General features: G+C 33.9%; 2 protein-coding genes and 1 long non-coding RNA gene across 3 annotated transcripts; 2 read left to right on the top strand and 1 right to left on the bottom strand.

Annotated features, from left to right (window-relative positions):
- Nucleotides 1–4846: 4846 nt before the first annotated feature.
- On the bottom strand, nt 4847–6222 carry si:ch73-21g5.7. The gene is given in 2 exon segments (NR_138546.1): nt 4847–5548; nt 6162–6222. It is a non-coding gene; the product is annotated as a si:ch73-21g5.7 (long non-coding RNA).
- A 2100-nt stretch (nt 6223–8322) lies between these two features.
- On the top strand, nt 8323–10144 carry her4.5 (hairy-related 4, tandem duplicate 5). The gene is given in 2 exon segments (NM_131090.4): nt 8323–8431; nt 8527–10144. Coding segments are annotated over 2 exon segments (459 nt in total). The 5' UTR covers nt 8323–8374; the 3' UTR covers nt 8929–10144.
- Nucleotides 10145–15690: 5546 nt separating this feature from the next.
- Nucleotides 15691–17500, top strand: LOC147838195 (transcription factor HES-5-like). The gene is made up of 2 exons (XM_087306991.1): nt 15691–15799; nt 15895–17500. The coding sequence occupies exons 1-2, from the start codon at nt 15743–15745 to the stop codon at nt 16294–16296; spliced, it is 459 nt and encodes a 152-aa protein (XP_087163117.1). The 5' UTR covers nt 15691–15742; the 3' UTR covers nt 16297–17500.
- The last annotated feature ends 367 nt before the right edge of the window (nt 17501–17867 follow it).

Genomic DNA, 17867 nt, shown 5'->3' with positions numbered 1-17867 from the left:
GACAAAGTGTGGCGGTTTGGAAAAGTGTAGGCATTTGCACGTGTTGTACAGTCAGTAGGCTAATTGACAACGCAATCTCATGATGTTTGATCATGCTATTCTTCCAGCTTTCAATAACTAAAAGTATGTGTCATTTATTTTCCAATATTTGAACATATATTTAGATATGGAAACATAAATTAGTTTTCTGATAAGATTAACAGACATGAATATGTATGAATTACAAATTCAAATGAGAAACATTGGTGCAGTGATGAAAATATGTAAAAAAAAAAGAAAAAGAAAAAAAGTGTGTATGTATATATATATATATATATATATATATATATATATATATATATATATATATATATATATATATATATATATATATATATAGAGAGAGAGAGTTGAAGTCAGAATTATTAGCCCCCCTTTGATTTTTTTTCTTTTTAAAATATTTTCCATATTTTTTTTATTATTTTTACCAGAGCAAGGAAATGTTCACAGTATGTCTGATAATATTTTTTCTTCTGAAGAAAGCCTTGTTTGTTTTATTTCACCTAGAATAAAAGCAGTTTTTAATTTTTTAAAAACCATTTTAAGGTCAAAATTATTAGCCCCTTTAATTTTTTTCAATAGTCTACAGAAGAAACCATAATTATACAATAACTTGCCTAATTACCCTAACCTGCCTGGTTAACCTAATTAACCTAGTTAAGTCTTTAAATGTCACTTAAATCTGTATAGAAATATCTTGAATAATATCTAGTAAAATATTATTGACTGTCATCATGGCAAAGATAAAATAAATCAGTTATTAGAAATGAGTTATTAAATTTATTATGTTTGGAAATGTGTTGAAAAAAATCTTCTCTATTAAATATCTATATAACTATATAATTTACATATATATATATATATATATATATATATATATATATATATATATATATATATATATATATATATATATATATATATATAGAAAAAACAACAACAATGTTTCCGATTTGAACTTGTTATTCTGACAAAAAGCTTTAATGTTATTAATAATTAGGAAGAAAAGTTAGAATTTATAGCAAATATGATTTAAAAATAACTAATAAACAAGGCAGGGTCTATGTGGGGAGATTTTCCTTCTGCTTAAAACTTAAGAATTTTTTTTTTGTTTTTTTTTCTGGACAATAAACATCTCAAAGCAAAAGTTAAAGAAACACAGGGAATAAATAAAATAAATCTGATTCTAATTAAGTCTATGCACCCAATTATATTTATTTATATCATTTATAAAAGAGCAAACACGTCACTATATCATAAAATAAACCACATATATGGATATGCAAAACTTATTTGAGTTAAATAATTATAGCCCTATAATGAATATAATTATTCTTTTACTATGCATAAAACTTCATCTAAGACGATGTCAACAAAATAATTATTAATAAGTAATAACTCTTAATCCCCAACCCATCTAACTTTTTTATAAAGCAACAAATCTTCCTCTTTTTTTAATTTCTCATTTTACATTTTCTAGACAGAGTTTCCCTCACAATGCAACAACTCCCTACTACCACTGAAATTAAAATGAACATTTTGTTGACATTAGTATCAATATGTTAGTGTTAAGGTTTTATATTAGCACCAAAAAATATACAAAACTGACATTTAGAAGATAAAAATGACTTTCTTAGAAGCTGCCACCCTTTAGGTCCATTTATACATTTATTTAAATCATGAGAAGGTCCTATTCTGCTTTCCATTCATATGGTAGAATGTAAGCGCAGAGTGATAGTAAGAAGAGATGTTCAAGAAGTGTCATTGTTCTTATATTCTGTAAACTACTGATGAAACCTCATAAAAAAAATAGAAATTTATGTTAACATTTGACTCAAACCCAAATCCAGTAAATGCAGAAAAATTGAAATTCCCCATAGCTCTATATTTGAGCATCAATTGCAATTACTGCAGAAACTAATTAAAGCGTGCAACATAGACAGTGTGTGTCGGTTATGGAAACAAATTTCTGCATGTTATAGAAATATGCAGCTACTATATAAACATGTCACATGACTTCTGGTTCAGATCTATTGGAGATGCTTTGGAGAGATTTTCACTCAAGACACCTTCAAAGTAGCACTGAGATAATAATAAAACACAATACAATGTCAGATATTCTCAACACACTTCTAAATATAATAGTTTTAATAACTCATCTCTAATAACTGATTTATTTTATCTTTGCCATGATGACTGTACATAATATTTTACTTGATATTTTTCAAGACACTTCTATACAGCTTTAAGTGACATTTAAAGGCTTCACTAGGTTAATTATGTTAACTAGGCAGATCAGGATAATTAGGCAAGTTATTGTATAATGATGGTTTGTTCTGTAGGCTATCGAAAAAATCCGGCTTTTAAATGGGTGAATGCTTTTGACTTTAAAATGTTTTTTTTTTTTTTTAATTAAAAACTGCTTTTATTCTAGGTTAAATAAAACAAATAAGACTTTCTCCAGAAGAAAAAAATATATTATCAAACATACTGTGAACATTTTCTTGCTCAGTTAAACATCATTTGGAAAATATTTTAAAAAAATAATAATAATTAAAAGGGGGGCTAATAATTCTGACTTCAACTGTATACAGACGCCATGTGTAACCATTGATTTCCATAATATTTGTTTTTTCCTACAATGGAGGAAGTCATTGGTTACAGGTTTTCAGCTTTCTTCAAAATATATTCTTCTGTGTTCAATAGAATACAAAAAAAAAACACACAAAAACATTTGGAACCACTTAAGTGAGAGTAAAAAATGAGTATTTTCATTTCTGTTCTCATTCTAAAGTCACTTCAGTTTATACTGCTGCTTTAATATTTTCTTCCACAAATTGGTCCTAATTTATCCTATAACATTTAAAGCACAGCCTGCTCCACATATCTCTGGTCTTTCACATGAATAAAATCATGATCTTTCCCTCAGAAAATGTTTTATTTTCCACCCAGGTTTATTACGACATGCTGAGACATTTGCAAATAATGTCTCTGTGTGTGCAGCCATGCGCTGAAAGATATTTCTGAACTACATACTGCTGTTCTGTTCATTCTTGTAAGTGTGATTAAACTGGGAGGGTTTCATTCCCAGTACACGTCCCACAGGTCTGATCATATAAAGAAACCAGGCCAGAAGCCCAGAGAGTGACTGCTGGATGAATGTTGCAATGTGGAGGTTTTGGGGTTCAGTGGAACAGCAGTGGAATTAGTAGCACACTGGAGGAACACACACATGATGCACACACACACATGCACACGCAGAGACACAGCCCCTCAGCAGAAGGCAATAAATCAACCGGCCCTGTTTTTTGATGTAAGAGGATCACACACCGCTGAGATACACAGAACAGTGATGCGTTGGGATTTTGCGGTGTAAATCTTAGCAAACATGAAAATTCTGCTTATTTTCAAAACAGCGAAAGCAAGCAAAGTCACATTCAGAGAGGAATTGACCTGTAATAGATGAAATGCTCTGTAACTGCTGAAAACAATGAATACCGTTGTAGTGACTTTTGGAGACCATGAGATGGCGGTACAGAACAGTATCTGGTTCAGAGATGCCCAAAGTAGAGCCTGCAGGCCAACGTTGTAACCTTTGATTTGAGCCACTGTCCCATCTGAGAGAAGAATGAGAATGGTGGAGAGGGCTGGGGCGAATGCCTTTAATATTTTCATCACAGCACTGAGAAGGTAATTTTTTAATTTGACATAACCTTTTTTGTTTGTATTATTGCTTTTTATGTATTTTATTAAGAGCAATCTTAAATGAAATATTTCAATTAATAGTTGTAAATAAATTTTATTTTATTTTAAAATGTAAATACTGTCACTCGACAGATAGAAGACTATACATGCAGAAGACATTGATGAGCATATTGAGGCAAAAATTTGTCTAATGAGATTGTTTTGTTTTTACTGTATTAAGTTCATTATAAAATGTAAAAAATACTGTATTAGTAAATATAAGACAATGTTTTCTAGTCATTGTTAAACATTATTGGTAACATTTTATTTTATGGCTCATTTGAGTATCGGTAGCCTGTCTGTTTAATATCTGTTGATACTGCTCCTTCAACAGATGTTTAACTGACTATAAGAAACTTTGCAAGTACTGTACATGTCAACCTACACTAACCCTAACCCCAACCCCAACATAACAGTCTACCTAATCAATGAGAATTAGTTGTCAAATAGATGCAACGCAACTTAAATTTAACAAACAGACCATCAAAATGAAGTGTGACCACATTATTAAATAAATTAGGAAATTACCCATGGCAAATATTTACCTTGGCCCACTAGCCTCAATCAAGTTTGGTTTTTGGCCCTTCATAAGAAAAGTTTGTGCACCCCTGGTCTAGTTAGACAATTTGCTTTAGAACAACTGGAAATATAGACAGCTTAAGTTATAGCTTACATTTTATTTTTATGGCCTTATAGCAGTCATTCTACATATTACTGATTAAACAAACATTACAAGTACAACTTATACTACTATCTGGGCTACTTAACTAGTCGAGTTAAGTTAGGTCAACTTATAATCAACAGAATGATATAAAAATAAAATGTGATTAGTTTCTCTGTGTATATCTGAAAAACCTATTTGTATGGGCCTTTTGTACCTTTTGTTTAAACTTTTGTAAAGTTTAAAGTAAAATAACACAAACTTAAGAGTTAATCAATTTAAATAATCATAATAAAACAATATTGGCTATAAATATAATCTTTTAAAATATCAATTAACTAACAGTTTCCAGTATTTCGGGATATTTTATCAGGAAAAAGTTAAATACAGGCATTTAATACTCAAATTTTAGGAAAGAATTTTATTTTGTTAACAAACATCTGATTAAATCATTAGCAAATGCATTTAAGCATTCAGACTAACACAATCCATTGCATAAAACAGCAGACAAACATATTCTATTCTTAAATAACTTTAGTGTCAGGTTTATCATTTAGCAAACTCATGATATCATTTTTCTCTGTATATTGCATCAAAAGCAATTACGCACAATTGTTGGCATTACAACAAATCCTATCATAAATCCATTTCTGGAATACAAAACCCCCTTAGGGTACCATTTGTTTTTATGCACATCATGTCTTTATAAAAGACTTCTCTTCATTAATATGCTGCTGTATTTTAAAAAAGAGACAGAAAAATCATGCCTCCATGTCCAGCAGAAAAACCAAGTTCAGTTCAGCAATTCTGAAGACCAAGACTTGACCAAAGAACTTCCATCTCTTCCACAACATATGTTTGTGTCACTGCTGAATGCAAAGAGGAGACACGTCTTCTGCAGAGTCTGGAAACAACCGAAGCGTCTCCCTGGAGTACTTGGAGTATCCATTGTGGAAGATCAAGGTCTTCTTTGGGGTGAAGAACGAGAGGGTTTTGTCCCAAAGCTCAGTGGGAGAGATGCCATTGTGCAGCCGCTGCTCCAAAACACCCAGAATCTGCTCTACACCATCTGAGCATTTCCTTTCCAGACTCACAATTTTACACCTGAGATACAAAAGAAGGCTTGAGTTACAAACATTGAGTTCAGAAGTGTAAATAACTTAAAAATAAAGTTGAGACGAAAAAAAATGTGTTGCTAATACATTATACGACAAGATTAGTATGGTTAATAATTTATTTATTTATAATTTTTTTTTGTTAGAAGTTGTCTAAAATGTTTAAATATGCAAATGAGGCTTTACCTAATGAATTATGCACTAATTTGCATATATTGCGTTTCAGGTTCAATATTATTGTTGTTTTTATAGAGATGATTAGGGAATCTCTTTTATTCAATCCATAATTCAGTAAGTTTTGTATAGAATAAAATGCATACAGTCAGATGAAGTATGTTCCCCAGTAAAACCTTCAGAATGTAGTTATGAATAAAACGTAAAGTCTGGTGTATTAAAGAACAGATTAAATTGAAATTTAGGCTCAGCGCAATAAAAAAATAACTTAATTTGTGAAATTGCCGTTATAAATATGTATTTTAATTGAATTCTACAGGCACAAATGGATAAAGTGTATTTTTGGATTTTCCCCTTCACATTAGACTGAAAAATGTTAAAACTTAAAAAACAACAGGTGTAACTTAATGTCATGAGTGTTAACTTACGTTTTCTGCAGATCTCTCATGGCGAAGGATTGTCGTTCTTCAGTGCTCAGTGAAATTCAATGACCTTTTTCTCATACTTGGGTTGAATTTATATGCAGACCGGCTGAATTTAATGAGATGTGAGTTCTCACACTTTTAACCAATCGGGAAGCTGCAGTATGACAATGGTGCAAGTGTGGATTGTTTAAATAAATAATAGCAAGGGCCTGAGAACCAACAGAGCAGGTGGAAAGGAACTTTTATTTTGTCTGTTCGTCAAGGAATGAGACATCGCTGAAAGAGCAGCATTGAGCATGTGAATCAGCATTGACCTCATTCAAGTTGTCAACTATAATATGTGGTGGGAATGTGCACTTAAACATCTGTCCAAAAATACTGGTGAAAGTTGGAGGGAAAGTTCAGACAGCTTTATTCATACCTATTCATTTGTTTCTATATATTTAACATTCATTATCCTAATTTATTTATGTATCTTATTTAATCATAAATACATAAATATGTATAAATAGACAAAATAATTGATTAGCTTTGTTTATTTAAATGATTTATTTATTCCTATATTTGTATGCATTTTTGGTACACATTTTTATATAATACTATTACAAACATCTATCAGATCATTCTAATTATATTCACTTGAATTATTATTATTATTGATTTAATATACTTATAGCAATATTTATTATAATAATAAACGATGATGGAGTATTTCTCTTATATAGCTCTTGAAACTATTTAAACATGTCTAAACGTATAATTTTCACCCAAACCTTTCCTATATTCATTTATTACATTTTACACTCTTATAAAATCAACTTTATTATTTAATTAACCTTAAATCATAATAAAATGTAATTAAAAATGTATAAATATAGCATATATAGTGTGAAAACAAGTAAAACTCAGCATAAAAGTACATCAAATCAATTTGATATCCATTTTTATACTTACATTAAGCATTATTATGTTTTTTACTATTAATTAGTAATAACTGTATTTACTGTTTAACACACATACTTATTAATATGATGAAAAATTTGACAATTTCATTAAACTTGATGTATATAATAAAAAAAAATCACATTTCCACATTTTATTGATAACACAAGCTAATGAAAAATATTTTACCCATTACATATTATCTCACAAAAATGGAAGTGAGTACAGAAGGAGCAGATGATGTGTAATCTGATATGGCCTCTGCAGTGCATACTTGCGCTGGAGGTAATTGAATGATGCCTCCAGATGGTGAGCCTGGCGTTGGGTCACAGTGTGACTTTGTGTAATGGGCCACGCTTCTATTATGAGGCAGATGAGCGTTGTTAATGAATAAGTGTGGGAAGCCGTGCTGCAGCGACGCTCCCAGGATCTCAGTGCTGAGCCTGTGAGCAGCAGCTGCCGGAGGAGCAAAGAGAGAGAGAAAGAGTGTGCCAAGACACAAGTGTGCTGATTAGACCTCATCAAGAGACTGACATGGAACATATTTTTATTATTAAATTACAGTTTTGATATAGTATAAAATATATAATATAAACAGTTTATATTGACAAAATAAAAACTATTTAAAATTGCAAATAAACTTATACACTAAAGGAAACTGCAAGTTTCTTATGGTACATTAACTATTGATGTAGAACACTTACTGTAAATTATCATATTATTGTAAATATCATTGTGTTGTATTTTGAATTGTGAAAATAATGTAGTAATCTTTAATGCTGTAGTATACTGTATATACTGTGTATGGCACAAAGGTGGTGCGAGTTGAAATATTTGCAAAACATACTGTAAATACCGGAAGCCTCATGTCTAACTCTCAAGAGACAACAGAAAAATGTTGGGGCCCTGTGTGAAGAACACAATAAACCTTGCTTTAAAGAACTAAGCTGAAACTTGCAGTCACTTAGATCACTTTACGAGGTCACAAATTTCCCACATTCACAGGCCACAAGCTGAATCAGTTTTCATCCTTCTTAAACGCCCCTCCACCTGCTCCCCAGAGATGAGCTCTTTGTGCTGGAGCAAAAAGGGCTTCAGCCGCCATGTGTCACTCCAAACGCTCCCATTGGCTGCAGACTGTGAGAACCTCCAGCAAACTCCAGACTCACACATTGATATGGAGATTTGTGAGTATAAATAGAGGAGAGAGGAGTGAGAGTTGAGCACAGCTCAGATCTGATCCTGACGGAGAACTGAACACAAGACACACAGCAATGGCTCCTACAATCACTGGATCAATCAGCAGCAGAGAAACTCTACTGACAAACAAGGTAAATATTGATCATTTCACAGCTCAGCTCTCAATGTCAGATTCCAGAAATGCTGGATGAGTGTTTCTAAACGCCTGTCCTCAATGTTTCCTCAGCTGAGAAAGCCCATGGTGGAGAAGATCCGCCGAGAGCGAATCAACAGCAGCATCGAGAAGCTCAAGACTCTTCTGGCTCAAGAGTTCGTCAAGCAGCAGCCCGACTCCAGACAGGAGAAAGCTGATATCCTGGAGATGACGCTTGATTTCTTGAGACGCTCTCAGAAAAGCAGTGCGGCTGGTGACGGACGCTCCAGATGTGTGCAGGAGGCCGTCAGCTTTCTGTCTCAGTGCCCAGTGCAGACGCAGAGCCACACAAGACTGATGAAGCTCTTCCTGCACATGCAGACTCCTGCAGACCAGCACACACGTGTGGACAATCCTCAGACCACTGAAACACACGCAAACAGCAGCGCCAAACAACACACTCCAGCCCGCAGTCACATCTGGAGACCCTGGTAGAGCTCAGAGCACCCGCCGTACCATTGAGGAGACACGAGTCACGATGCCAGTCTGAGATTGGCATGGACTGAAGTTCAGAAAGTAGGAATTGATTTCCGCCTCTGCAGCTTCTGCAGGACATTTAATCTGCTTTCAGAGAAAGAGAGTTTAGTGAAACTGTGTGAGCAGTCATGTTTGATCTCAATGCACACAATCATCTGCTGTGTAGAATGATTATTACAGTGCATTTGTGAAAATTAACATTCAGTAGAAACTTTAAAGTCTGATTCAGACATTTGAACATTTCACCCATATTGGGTTTGTTTTCTCTTCATCTATACGATGACCACACTGCTTTAGTTCACTGAAAACACTTGATTTAGATTTCTGCTATTTGAAATGCATCTTATCTTTTCTTATAATATAAGAAACACTTCTTCAGTTGTAAGATTTATTTGTGTGTTGAAGCACAAATGATTGTTTTTAATGTTTGCATGTGTTTACATGTAGGAGACTTTTCCCCTGTAAAGGGCAGATCAGTGTTTTCACTGTTAGTCAAAGTATTTCACTTTTATTTGTAAAGTCATTTTCTTACCTTCATTGAAGGATTCTTGCTCTGCATGTAAAGGATGACCACACTGCTTTCATTTACTGAAAGTGCTTTACTTCTTATTTCTATTGTTTGAAATAATTTCATCTTCTCTTATTGTTAGAGAAATATTTCTTCATTTGAAGGAATTGTTTGTGTGTTGAAGCACAAATGATTGTTTTTAATGTTTGCATGAAGGAGACTTTTTCCCTGTAAAGGGCAGATTAATGTTCTCACTGTTAGTGAAATAATTTGTCTTTTATATGCAGTCATGATCTTACCTTCATTGAAGGTTCTTGCTCTGCATGTAAAGGATGATCACACTACTTTCTTTTATAGAAAGTGCTTTATTTTTATTTCTATTGTTTGAAATATATCTGATTTTCTCTTATTGTTAGAGAAATATATCTTCATTTGAAAGATTTATTTGTGTATTGAAGCACAAATTATAGTTTTTAATGTTTGCATGTGTTTACATGAAGAAGACTTTTCCCCTGTAAAGGGCAGCTCAATGTTTTCACTGTTAGTGATTTACAAATGTATCTTTTATGTTTAAAGTCTTGTTTTTACCTTCTCTGAAGGTGTTTTCTGTTCATTACGTCATACTGAAGTTCAACATGAAAATAAATCTTGAAAATTTAAACTGCACTATGTTTTGGAATGATTTATTTAATCAACAATAATAAATAACAGCACAACCTAAGGTCATTTTAATTGCTGTTCACATCATAGATCATTTTAAATTTAATTTTTAACTTAAAATTTAATCTGAACACATTCATTAAGTAAATAAAGATACATATATTTAATATATATAAAGTTAAAGTCAGAATTATTAGCTCCCTTTTAATTTTTTTTTTCTGATTTAAATATTTCACAAATGATGTTTAACAGAGCAATGAAATTTTCACGGTATGTCTGATAATATTTTTTCTTTTGGATAAAGTCTTATTTGTTTTATTTCAACTAGAATAAAAGCAGTTTTTAATTTTTTAAACACCATTTTAAGGACAAAATTATTTTTCCCTTTAAGCTATATTTTTTTCGATAGTTTGCAGAACAAACCATCGTCATATAATAACTTACCCTAACCTGCCTAGTTAACCTAATTAAGCCTTTAAATGCCCCTTTAAGCTGTATAGAATCACAGCAAATATTAAATAAATCAGTTATTAGAAATGAGGTAATAAAACTATTATGTTTAGAAATGTGTTGAAAAAAAAATCTTCACTCCGTTAAACAGAAATTGAGGAAAAAATACAGGGAGCTAATAATTCAGGGGGACTAATAATTCAGTCTTCAACTGTATGTAAATCCAACACAATGTCTACAGTAGCTAAATAGCTCCTAAACAGTGAAGATGATAGTGGACTTCAGGAGAAACCCCCTGCTCTCCCCCCACTGAGCATCATGGACAGCTTTGTGGCAGTAGTGGAGTCATTCAGGTTCCCTGGCACCACCATCTCTAAGGACCTGAAGTGGGATACTCAAATTGACTCCATTGTCAAAAAAGCTCAACAAAGGCTGTACTTTCTTAGTCACCTGAGGAACTTCAACCTCCCAAAGGAGATGCTGAAACAGTTTCCCACATCCATCATTGAATCAGTCATCTGCACGTCAATAACTGTCTGGTTTAGCTCAGCTACCAAATCTGACCTTCGAAGACTACGTCAAATAGTTCGAACTGCTGAGCGAACCATTGGTACAACCTTCCCTACTCTCTAAAAACTGTGCTTAGCCAGAGCGAACAGAAGGGCTGCCAAAATCACTCTGGACTCCTCACACCCAGCACAATGCCTCTCTGAACTTTTACCTCCTGGTCGATGCTACAGAACACTGCGCACCAGAACAGCCCGACACAGAAACAGTTTCTTCCCTCAGGCAATCCATCTCATGAACACTTGATGATAATAATTGCCAACATCAATTATTATTATAAAACCAACATTACGACTTGCTACACTTTTTATACACTTATACACTTATTTAATAACACACTTTACATGTCAATTTGCACATAACAGCTGCAAATATAACTGTAGTAATACCTATACATACACTAATCGATTTGTTTATTTGCATTCACTTCTTACTTCTATTTTTAAAATATATTTAATATCTGTTTTTTTTTTTGTCCTGTCTCTGTTATTCTGTTGCACTGCAGAAGCTCTGTCACGAAAACAAACTCCTCGTATGTGTGAATATACCTGGCAATAAAGCTCTTTCTGATTCTGGTATGACATTAACTAATTAGAAACTAGAACTGAATGCAGAAAAATGTGTGCAGATGTGCTGTTCTCTGGATTGTGTGGGATGGGAATTCAGTGACAATAGATTATAGGCGGAATCAGAAAATATCTTCAAAGTTATTCTGATGATGCACTTTATTATAAAGTAAAACACCTTCAATGAAGTTGAGAACATGAGTTAAAAATATTGACTTGAAGTGAAAACATTGGTCTGCCCTTTACAGCAGAAATGTTTCATTCATGTAAACACATTAAAACATTTTTGCTTTTAACACAATAAAATCTTTATATTTCTCATACATGTTAAAATATGCAACGGAAAAATGACAAAACTATAAAATGTTTTAACTTCACTGGCATTTTAAAATAATGGCATAATAATAATAGTAAAAATAATTCCTTACATTTATTAAGCTCTTTTCCAGATACTCAAAATACTTTACACATTTTTGGGGGGAATTTCCTCATCCACCACCAGTGTGCAGCATCCACTTGGATGACGTGACGGCAGCCATATTGCGCCAGCTGATTGGTGGGGAGGAGACAGAGTGATGAAGCCAATTATAATATGGGGATGGTTAAGAGACCATGATGGACAGAGGCCAGTGGGCAAATTTGGACAGGATACCGGGGTTAAACCACTATTCTTTTTTAAAGGACATCCTGGGATTTTCAACAACTGCACAAAGTCAGAACCTCAGTTTATCATCTCATCCGAACTGAGCAGTGTAGGGCCCTATCATACACCCGGCGTAATGTGGCGCAAGGCACGACACAGTTTGCTAGTTTCAGCTTGGCACAAGAGTAGTTTTGACGTTTTCCACCAGGCTGTTTAAATAGCAAATGCATTTGCGCTCATATGTGCCCCCATAGGCGTTCTGGTTTAAAAAGGAAGACGTTCTGAGGCGCACTGCTGGTGCGTTGCTATTTTGAGAAACTATAAGAGATTTTTCAATAGACCAAAACAAAGCTGGTCTAAAGTCGAGCTCAGAGTGTGTTAGTTGTGTGCCTCGCTTACACACTGCTTAATACACACAAGATGTAGAGCAATACCCAAATATCTTTAAAAATGAAAAATAATTAAAATATTAAAGATATATATATATATATATATATATATATATATATATATATATATATATATATATATATATATATATATATATATATATATCTTTAATATTTTAATTATTTTTCATATATATATATATGATATAACACGGATATATAGAATATAAAAATAAAGAATTAAATATTATAAAACATATTATTTTCCAGCCTACATAAATTAAAAAAAAAACTACCTTCATGCCTTCTTCATCTCGGGAGGCTTTTTCAGTTCATTCATACCAATTTGCTTTTGTATAATGTTATTATTATTAGCAATATTATTTATTATATCCATATTTATATTTGTTTTATTAAAAACAAGCTTAGATTTGCCCACCTGTCAGGTTTCAGACCATATGGGGCTTAGCATATGAATTTGGAAATAACTCAGTTTTTAGACCACACTTCGTTATTATTGTTCATTTATTCGTTTGCTGGAAATTAGAACTGAATTTAGAAACAATTTTGAAACAAATCTTTGCGCTTAACAAACAAAATTAATTATTTATAGGCTAATTGATGTCTGTGCCTACAAGGTTTCCCTATCCATGAAAGTGAAAGTAGATAATGAGAGGCCTTATCTCATTCTCACGCTGTAGATGCTCTGTTTAACTGTTTTCTTGCTAGTAAAATGCTCGGTTTTTCCCCTTACACTTACTCTACGTCCTGTAAATAGCAAATGTGCTTATGGCGCGACACAACTGGCTTTTAAAGGGAATGGGAGATGAGACTCTGATTGGTTTATTCTCAAAACTCACCTATAACTTATTAAGAAAATAAGCTCAACCCTTTTAGATCATGAGCCACGGCGCAAAGCGGATTTTTCCATCCTTATAATAGCAAAAGTGGATTCCGACATGCCCTGAAAGCGTTTGCGCCCTGTGCTTTGCGCATGGACCTTCAAAATAGAGCCCATAGAGTCCACATCAATATACTGGGGGCATAAGGACCACACAGATCGCAGGTAGAGCACCCCCTGCTGGTCTCTCTAATAACACTTCTGGCAGCAACCTAGCTTTCCCATGTGGTCTCCCATCCAGGTACTGAACGGGTGCAGATCCATTGCATCCATTGAGAGAAATACTTTGTAATGTCTGTTATTTGCTCCTTAAAAGCAAATTAGTTGATAAGATGTTAAGCTGTTCACTAATAATAACAAGTTTTAAAGATTTGTAATGTTTTTTAAGAAATCTCTAATACACCCCAAACCTGAAATGATCTGATTATTAAAAATGCAATAATATATATATCACGACATGCATTCCTTCATTTTCCTTCGGCTTAGTCCCTTATTTTTCAGGGGCCACCTCAGCGGAATAAATCGTCATCTATTCCGGCATATGTTTTGGAAGCAGATGCCCTTCCAGCTGCAGCCCAATACTGGGAAACACCCATACACTCTCACATTCACACACACACACGCACACACTACGGCCAATTTTGTTCACCCAATTCACCTATAGCCAATGTCTTTGGACGGTGGGGGAAAACCAGCACCTGGAGGAAACCCATGCCAACACTGGGAGAACATGCAAACTCCACACAGAAATGCCGACTGACCCAGCTGGGACTCAAACTAGCAATCTTCTTTCTGACTCAAACTAGCAATCTTCTTTCTGAGAGGCAACAGTAACCACTGGGCCACTATGCTGCCCTTACATCAAGACATTTTTTAGGGCAATTTATTCCTGTGATGCAAAGCTGAATTTCAGCATCATTATTGCAGTCATAAGTGTTATGATCTTTAGTAATCAATTTATTATTATTATTATTATTATTATTATTATTATTATTACTAGCAGTGTTGAAAGCAGTAGTGCAACATAGATACTAAACAAACTTTAAAAAAACTCCACTTATTTAAAATAGGAATTTTTGGAACTTATAAATGTCTTTACTGTTACTTTTGACCAAGGCAGCATTGATGAATAATAATATTTCTTTCAAACCACAATTTTTCAAGACATATTAATTTAAACCACATTTGTATCTGCAAACTAGTCATATCAGGTTCAAGTACTTCTTTTTAAGCACAAACCAGAAATTAATTCCAATATTATTTCCTATTGGTTGATATTATTGAACATCATCATTTATAGTTCAACAGTTCCTAATACAAATAAAATGCCAAAAATAAGCATTATTTTATGTTTGAACTGGAAAAAAAAAAACAAACGAGAGAATTCACAACTAGTTTTTTTAATTATCTATATATTTTTCACATGATTTCATATAGATTTATTTATTTATAATAGCAACTCAAACTCCAAGTGCTCCAAGTCTACATTTTCAAGTGCCCTTATGAACCTGCTTAAATACCACTGGGGCTCCACGCGTGCCAGCTTTATAATCTGAATAACTTGCTTTCATTTAGTTTATTACAAAAATATATTTAAAGCAATTTAACAGAACAGTTACTATAAACTGCTCACATGTTCACCAGAAATGAAAATTTCATGTTTATTTTAAGTCAAATAAAAAAATCTAAAAAAATCTTAATGTGTTTTGCTGATGGGAAGAATCCTGTATTAATGGCACGTGCTTTGTCAATAAATGACCCCAGTATCAGCCAACAAATAAAGCTTTAATCGAGGGGTCTCCACTTTCTCACACACTTTCCGTCCTCAACAGCCAACCCTCCACCTGCTCCCCAAAGACCAGCCCATTGTTCCCTGAGCAATAAGCACGTCATTTAGCATGTGGCGGCCCTCTGCTCCTTCTGTCTTTAGAGCTCTCCCATTGGCTGCAGACTGTGAGAACCTCCAGCAAACTCCAAACTCACACATTGATATGGAGATTTGTGAGTATAAATAGAGGAGAGAGGAGTGAGAGTTTAGCACAGCTCAGATCTGATCCTGACGGAGAACTGAACACAAGACACACAGCAATGACTCCTACAATCACTGGATCAATCAGCAGCAGAGAAACTCTACTGACAAACAAGGTAAATATTGATCATTTCACAGCTCAGCTCTCAATGTCAGATTCCAGAAATGCTGGATGAGTGTTTCTAAACGCCTGTCCTCAATGTTTCCTCAGCTGAGAAAGCCCATGGTGGAGAAGATCCGCCGAGAGCGAATCAACAGCAGCATCGAGAAGCTCAAGACTCTTCTGGCTCAAGAGTTCGTCAAGCAGCAGCCCGACTCCAGACAGGAGAAAGCTGATATCCTGGAGATGACGCTTGATTTCTTGAGACGCTCTCAGAAAAGCAGTGCGGCTGGTGACGGACGCTCCAGATGTGTGCAGGAGGCCGTCAGCTTTCTGTCTCAGTGCCCAGTGCAGACGCAGAGCCACACAAGACTGATGAAGCTCTTCCTGCACATGCAGACTCCTGCAGACCAGCAAACGCGTGTGGACAATCCTCAGACCACTGAACCACACGCAAACAGCAGCGCCAAACAACACACTCCAGCCCGCAGTCACATCTGGAGACCCTGGTAGAGCCCAGAGCACCCGCCGTACCATTGAGCAGACACGAGTCACGATGCCAGTCTGAGATTGGCATGGACTGAAGTTCAGAAAGTAGGAATTGATTTCCGCCTCTGCAGCTTCTGCAGGACATTTAATCTGCTTTCAGAGAAAGAGAGTTTAGTGAAACTGTGTGAGCAGTCATGTTTGATCTCAATGCACACAATCATCTGCTGTGTAGAATGATTATTACAGTGCATTTGTGAAAATTAACATTCAGTAGAAACTTTAAAGTCTGATTCAGACATTTGAGCATTTCACCCATATTGGGTTTGTTTTCTCTTCATCTATACGATGACCACACTGCTTTAGTTCACTGAAAACACTTGATTTAGATTTCTGCTATTTGAAATGCATCTTATCTTTTCTTATAAGAAACACTTCTTCAGTTGAAAGATTTATTTGTGTGTTGAAGCACAAATGATTGTTTTTAATGTTTGCATGTGTTTACATGTAGGAGACTTTTCCCCTGTAAAGGGCAGATCAGTGTTTTCATTGTTAGTCAAGAATTTCACTTTTATATGTAAAGTCATTTTCTTACCTTCATTGAAGGATTCTTGCTCTGCATGTAAAGGATGACCACACTGCTTTCATTTACTGAAAGTGCTTTACTTCTTATTTCTATTGTTTGAAATAATTTCATCTTCTCTTATTGTTAGAGAAATATTTCTTCATTTGAAAGATTTTACTTGTGTGTTGAAGCACAAATGATTGTTTTATTGTTGGTTACTTTTCCTCTGTAAAGACAAATGTTCTCACTGTTTGTGAAAGAATTTGTCTTTTATATGCAGTCATTTCCTTACCTTCATTAAAGGTTCTTTTCTAGCTCTGCATGTAAATGATGAGCACACCACCTTCTTTTATAGAAAGTGCTTTTTCTTTATTTCTATTGTTTGAAATATATCTGATTTTCTCTTATTGTTAGAGAAATATATCTTCATTTGAAAGATTTATTTGTGTATTGAAGCACAAATGATTGTTTTTAATGTTTGCATGTGTTTACATGAAGAAGACTTTTCCCCTGTAAAGGGCAGCTCAATGTTTTCACTGTTAGTGATTTACAAATGTATCTTTTATGTTTAAAGTCTTGTTTTTACCTTCTCTGAAGGTGTTTTCTGTTCATTACTTCTTATTGAAGTACAACATGAAAATAAATTAACATATTTTCTGCCTATAATTTGTTGTTGTAACTGCATTCCTTGTTCATCAAATACACAAAACATATGGCATCATATCTGCACATTTAAAATGCTGTTCAAACAGACATTTATTCAGCTTTTATTCATTTATTCAGTATTCAGCATCTTACAGTTCAAGATGTGAATTTAAACACAAATGCATCATTGCATATTCATGTTCATATTTAATATCTATTCAGTTCTAGTGTCCATTTCATTAATTCCATTTTAACCATGTAAGAAATTATTGTGCATGATCTACTTTTAAATGTTTTTTTGCCAAAACGTTCATTATTTATTAAAACAAACAATAAACAAGATTTTTCAAATGAGAAATACTGAAAATATATTTAGCTGCAAATTGTA

This window comes from Danio rerio, chromosome 23, assembly GCF_052040795.2.
Source record: "Danio rerio strain M-AB ecotype USA chromosome 23, GRCz13ab, whole genome shotgun sequence".
Lineage (NCBI taxonomy): Eukaryota > Metazoa > Chordata > Actinopteri > Cypriniformes > Danionidae > Danio > Danio rerio.
The sequence above is the reverse complement of the archived record's forward strand: the minus strand, read 5'-3'. Positions and strand labels throughout refer to the sequence as shown.